Source organism: Cebus imitator, unplaced genomic scaffold, assembly GCF_001604975.1.
Source record: "Cebus imitator isolate Cc_AM_T3 unplaced genomic scaffold, Cebus_imitator-1.0 Scaffold2, whole genome shotgun sequence".
Lineage (NCBI taxonomy): Eukaryota > Metazoa > Chordata > Mammalia > Primates > Cebidae > Cebus > Cebus imitator.
In genome coordinates, this window is record NW_016107317.1 from 2,699,564 (window position 1) to 2,706,234 (window position 6,671).

The 6,671-nt window shown below is 39.9% G+C and overlaps 1 protein-coding gene across 2 annotated transcripts in view; it reads right to left on the reverse strand.

The window, feature by feature from the left end:
- The window catches only part of GUCY2C (guanylate cyclase 2C), an 82,834-nt gene that overhangs the window by 42,036 nt on the left and 34,127 nt on the right, over nucleotides 1-6,671 (reverse strand). For both annotated transcript variants that reach the window (XM_017528346.2, XM_017528335.2), the window contains exons 11-12: nucleotides 4,395-4,476; nucleotides 500-605 (exon numbers count right to left, since the gene is read on the reverse strand). In XM_017528346.2, the coding sequence (XP_017383835.1) occupies nucleotides 500-605; nucleotides 4,395-4,476 (188 nt within the window). The remainder of the gene's footprint in view (nucleotides 1-499; nucleotides 606-4,394; nucleotides 4,477-6,671) is intronic.

The following is a 6,671-nucleotide window of genomic DNA, read 5'->3' on the forward strand; positions in this document are numbered from 1 at the left end:
TAGATGAGACAGCATAGGTCCTGCATGGACTGTGCTAAATGGAGTAAGTTATTTTTGGCTGTTGCTATTTCCTGGTTGAAGGGGAATGTAAGCAAATATAAGCAGAGGCCTCTTTCTTCAGGAATGAGCAAGACAAGTCATAGGTCCTTAGTATGGATGGATTGGTTTCTAAGGTTTAAAGGAACTCAGATCCTCTACCCATTCCTACATCCTTTCCATGACAAATTCCCAATATGTGTATTTCTCTTCTGGATCAGATGCAAAAAATGAAAACACACCGTATCTCAGCCTCCAGGGAAGTGCTCATTGGATATAACTAGCTGACACATAGGAGAATGGAGAATCAAGGGGAAGCGAGAGAGCTGAAAACTGGAAAGCATCCAAGTCTTGCTTTCTAGAATAACTATCCGTACTTGGCACATAATCCTGCAGCATTACCTAAGTTTTGTCAAATTCCTGGCAAATTGCACCCATTCTTCAACAAGTAAGGTAGGCTCACCTTCAGGCTAACTTGATTGGTCTCATTGGTCTCCAGAGGAAAGATATTTTCAGGAGGAATGTGGGACCATTTTTTCTGACGACGTTCATAATCTTTTTTATATTTTCTGTGAAAGGAATAGATGGGTCAATAGGTTTTTATTAGTATCCACACCATTCAGGTTCTGAAGACTGGCAGAAATTTAGAACCATGGTATGCTTAGGTAGATGGGCACGAGGGAAGGTAGTTCGATGATAGAACACCATGTTCTCCAAACTGTAAAGTGCTGACCACCAGTGGATCTGCAAGGCTTTCTGATGGGCTTTTATAGCCGTGGCCCTCAACCTTTTTGGCACCAGGAACTGGTTTCCTGGAAGACAATGTTTCCATGGAAGTGGAAGGGGGTAGTTTCAGGATGAAACTGTTCTACCTCAGATCAGGCCTTAGATACTCATAAGGAGTGTGCAGCCTAGACCCCCTGCATGTGCAGTTCACAATACGGTTCACACTCCTATGTGGATCTGATTCTCCTGCGGAGCTCAGGCAGTAATGCTCGCTCCCCTCCGCTCACCTCCTGCTTTGTGATCGGTTCCTAACAGGCCACGGACTGGGAACTGGGGACCCCTGTTTCCTAGTCTTTCTTTTCTTTTCACTTCACTTTCCCAGGTCCTCCCCTAAGGCAGTAAACTGATGACATAGAAAGAGTGAGGAAAAAGTACAGGAAAAAAAAATGTTAAGTTGGTAAAGTTGAGAGGCAAAAATGTTATTTTTTAAACCACAGAGAATACACCAGATCCCTAAATAAGCCAGTTCCTCTTACCCATCTGTGCCTTTTCAAAAAATATGTTTAAAGAAAATGGAAAAGTACAGAGAAAATGTAACAACACCTATCTCAACTACCAAATGTTAAACATGTATAGTTTTCTTCAGATAATCTAGGTCCCCAGACAGTGTAGGCTGGAGATTAGGCCCACCCCCTCTGGGCCACGGACTGGTACTAGTCTGTGCCTGTTAGTAACCAAGCTACACAACAGGAGGTGAGCGGCCACCTGACCGCTGCCTCCTGTCAGATCAGCGGTAGCATTAGATTCTCATAGGAGCGCAAACCCTATTGAGAACTGCACATGTGAGGGATCCGGGATGTGCCCTCTTTATCCTTATGAGAATCTAATGTCTGATAATCTGAGGTGACACAGTTTCATCCTGAAACTCCCTCCAAAATTATTTTGCACAAAACCAGTCCCTGATGCCAAAAAGGTTGGGGACTGCTGGTGGTTAAAAAATACCTAAAGCAGAATTCTTGGGCTATAGGGGACATAAACTTTCAACTTTATAGATATCACCAAATTGCTTCCCAAAGCAGTGGTTATGAATTAATTTACCTTCTTATTTTGAGAATTCCCATTTTCTATATTCTTATCAACATTTGGTACTGATACACTTTTAACCTTTATGATGTAGGCGAAATGATTTACTTTATTATTGCTTTACTTTGCATTTTCTTGGTTATTAGTGAGATTATCTTTTCAAATATTTTCTAGCTATTTAATAGAATATACAGACTCAGAATTATATAGAATTATGTATTTATAATTTTGCTCATTTTTTCCTAGTATCTAATTTGTCTTTTTCTTATCCTTGTTAACTTACATAAGTTCTTAATATATTTTGAGAAATAAATCCTTTGTCCTTGTGTTTTGCAAGCACATTCTTTTAGTTTATTACTTCCTTTAACTTTGTTTTACAGAAAGTTTTGATTTTATTATGGTCATATTTATATATTTTTCTATGGCTTTTCCTTTTTTATCTTGACCGAGAAGTACTTTCCTAACCTGAGATCATAAATTCATCTTTATTGGATAGGCACAGTGGCTCACACCTGTAATCTTAGCACTTCGGGAGGCCAAGTAGGAGTCGAGATCAGGCTGGCCAACATGATGAAACGCTGTCTCTACTAAAAACATAAAAGTTGGCCAGGTGTGGTGGCGCATGTCTATAATCCCAGCTACTAGTGAGGCCAAGCTCTAAGAATTGCTTGAACCTGGGAGGCGGAGGTTGCAGTGAGCCAAGATGGTGCCACTGCACTCCAGCCTGAGTGACAGGGTGAAACTCAGTCTCAAAAAAATAAAAATACTTTTTAAAAGTCATTTTTATTAATTTATTCTAAGTTTTGAAGTTTGATTTTCATATTGAGGGCCTTAACATTTAAAACTCCACATAGAGTAAACTATGCGTATTGTTTTAGATAGTGTTTTAATTTTGTTTTTTTACATGTGGAAAGCCTACTTTACCAACATCATTTCTTAACTAACACATACTGTCATCCTTGTCATTTCATAAGTTCTTGCTTGTATCTGATTCTGGAACTGGTATTCTTTTCTGTTACCCTGTTTTGTCCCAGTTTGCCTTTGCTTTTTGGTTATTTGACAAACTTATACACACCTTCTTAAGGCCATGCCTGCCTTAATGTCTCCTAAGCAGAGATGATTATTCTCTTCTTATGCTTCTGTCTGAGTATTCTTCAAGTAAATGCATGTAAAATAGCAAATACTGACCCTAAGACCTGAAGGCAAGTAGGATGAATATCAAGACCTTAAAGGCTCTTGGGGTCTCACCTCTGTACCCCAGGAGACTCTTGGGACCCAACAGAGCCAACTGTCATTCATACTGAATTAGGGGTTTGCTAGTTTTCTTGCATAGGCTGTTGTAATGGCAAACTGCATGCGTACCTCTCTCTGTCAGGCCACCTCATGGGCATAGCGTTGCTATGGCCATTAGGAAAGCCCCATCTCTGCCTCTCATGTTTAGAGACAATGAGAAACACCTGTTATTATCTTTGATCTTGCGATTTACCCGTAACTTAAACTGATTCCATTTAGACTTGCTTTTTGGGGGAAATTTTGGTTTCTTCTCACTCTTCACTAAATGGTCACCACACACTGTAGACCACCTCCTGTATTTCTGAGAAACACAGTTACAGGAGCCAAGCACTGCTGTCAGATTGAAGAAAATAGTTTACTTCCTTTTCTGGAGAAAACATCAACCAGTATATGGCAGGCTGGACACTCACATGAGAAAGTATTTAGTGACACACAGACCAAAGTGTGTGATGCACAGATAAAATGTCGTCTTGTTTAGCTAGGAAATGCAAGTGAACCTGGTAACATAATCGGGTATTAGAAGTTTGGTGTTAAACATATGCAGATTAGGAAGTAGTGTGGTATTTACTCACCCATTTATGTGTTCAACATATACTTCTTAGTACACACAATGTCTCTAGTTAGGTATTTGGTAGACTCAAGTTAAGCAGAAAAATCATGGAACTGATGGTGAGAAGACTTGAGTTCTAGTTCTGGCCCTACCCACTACCTGGTGATATGATTCTAGAGAAGCCATTTGACTTTCTGGGTTCTCTTTCCCCAGGCTAAAATAGGAGATTTGGAATAAATTGTTTCTAAAACCTCCTCCAGCCTAACTATCATGCAATTTAATAAGTTTGATGTCTCCCACAATATGCCAACAAAATAATAAAAATAACTATTTTCATTTATATAATGCGTATTACATGGTAGTTTGTATGTATGTTCCATTTCTAATCCTTAAAACAGCTCAGATGAAGAAATCAAAGCTAAGTTATCTGTTTAAGTTGCTAAGTAACCTGCTTTAGACCACAGAACTAGTAACTCAAAGAACTGAGATTTGGGTTCAGGCATCTCTGGCTCCAAAGCCCTAATCTATTCACTCAGTGATACTCTGCCCTTCACATAGTCTTTGATGCAGAATGTCTTCATTATCTTAGATCAGTCTAGAGAGCTTTCTGTGAGGAAGCATCATCATCAACAGGCAACAGACCTCTCCCCCTTTCCCTCCTTGCCTTTCTGGAAACTGAGCACAGGCAGGATAGAGGTGGTGGTACCTGAGCATCAGAAGAGCAATGAACAGGAGCAGCACCACGGCTCCAGTGAGGGTGAAGACTGCAATCATCAGGATCTGAGGGCCTGTGGAGGAAAATGTGTTAGGAAGGACCTTTGACAAGAGAACAGGAGCATCTCCAAGATTCTAGTTGTACAATCTAATTTGAGGAAGGGAAAAGAGAACCCTGTAAAAATTTTATCTTTTGTTAATTTCTTTACAGTAAGTCCTGTGTCCCTACTCTCTGAAGAGACTGGCATGTACCTAGGGAAAGTGGCTTAATTTTGGCTATTCTGACAACATATACATCTCTTTTCTTTGTAACAGGAGTCACAAAGTGTTACACAAACATAAAATCGTTTATAGCACACACAAAAATGTTGGTGATAGAAGTCTACCTGGTGTCCTTGAAACCAATATACCTAAGAAAGGTTTACAGAGAATAAGACAACATGTTTTTTGTTTTTCTTCTCTTTTTGAGACAGAGTCTCACTCTGTCATCCAGGATGGAGTGCAATGATGCTATCTTGGGTCACTGCAAAATCTCTGCCTCCCTGGTTCAAGTGATTCTTCTGCTTCAGCCTCCCGAGTAGCTGAGATTACAGGCTTGTGCCACCATGCAGGGCTAATTTGGTGGAAATGGGGTTTCACCATGTTGTGCAGGCTGGTCATGAACTCCTGGCCTCAAGTGATCCGCTTGTCTTAGCCTCCCAAAGTGCTGGGATTATAGGTGTGAACCATCATACCCAACTGTTTTTAAATAGAGAGTACACGCTGGAAGAAAAGTAAGTCAGTGTAGAATATTAAGTGACAGTGTTGCATGCTAGTTCTTTCCAAGCTATCCTGGGCTGGTGAGGGAAGTCCATGAAGAACAGGATTTCATTTGCTAGAGCACTAGTATGTGGATGGAATTGTATAGATGGAATAACTTGAAAGACTCTTAGAAAGTAAGTGGAACCTGGAAAAATGTGGATTCAACCCAAGGAAGCACTGAAGCAGCGTCTGAGTATGTAAAGGAATACTCCCAGGCAGAGAAGGACAGCAATAATAAGACTGTACGGGAAAGTTGTGGTTCATACATGCTGCCATGAATCCCTGTTGAAAAGCCAGTAGGTTCAAGAAGAAAAAATGGAATAGATTCCAAGCAATAGACTGAATGTGTAGGAAGCTGGGAAGTGATAGGAGTATGGTGAAGAAGACACGTTTCTTCATACAGCAAGAAAAAGATAAACCCAATAAGGAATTCTAAGGAAAAAATGTTCAAGGAAACCACAGTCCAAAAATGAAACAAGTAAAATGCAGTCTGACTCTGAGAATTAGGCATTAAAAAAAGGAGAGAAAATCAATTTTTCTTTGTGATACAAAAGGGAGACTTTGGCGCTGTACAGAAAGATGTTGACGGGACGTGGTGGCTCATACCTGTAATCCCAGCCCTTCGAGAGGCCAAGGCAGGTGGATCACCTGAGGTCAGGAGTTCAAGACCAGCCTGGACAACATGGTGAAACCCGTCTCTACTAAAAAAACCTAGCTAGGCGTGGTGGTGGGCACCTGTAACCCAGCTACTTGGGAGGCTGAGGCAGGAGAATCACTTGAACTCAGGAGGTGCATGTTGCAGTGAGCCAAGATCATGCCACTGCACTCCAGCCTTAGCGACACAGTGAGACTTTGTTTCAAAAAAAAAAAAAAGTTATTACAGTATACAATTTAGCCCTATATAAATAATATTGACACAATGAAAATGTTTGTTTTCAACTTATAGAACCAAGTTATAGATAAAGAACAGAGGTCTTTATTATGGTTGCCAAATAGATATTATCAACCCTGCCAAAGAAAATACAGGAGAATTTTGGAGATGAAAAAGGAGTAGAAGAAAGAATTGGGGCACTAATACCTTCATTTTACAAAGTGGGAGAGCAAGATATTTTATATGTAATTGATAGAACAACACTAGAAGTTCATGCATCTTAATTAAAATGAAAAAGTGTCCTATAATTGTATTGACAAAAAAGATATAACTATATTGGGAAGAAGTGGGAAAGAGGGCTAGTGAGGATGAGCTGAATCTTCATGTATCAATACAAAAAATTAATAGATAACTTCTAGAGCTTACAAATCAAGAAACAGAAACATAGTATTTAGATATGCAAAACACTAAAAGCAGAAGTGACTGAGAGAGCAGAGATGCACAGAGGTGGGAACAGGGGCGTTCACTTTCCTTTATGAACACATCCACTACTGGATTTTAAAATCATGTGTGTGAATTTTTCTTTCTTTCTTTTTT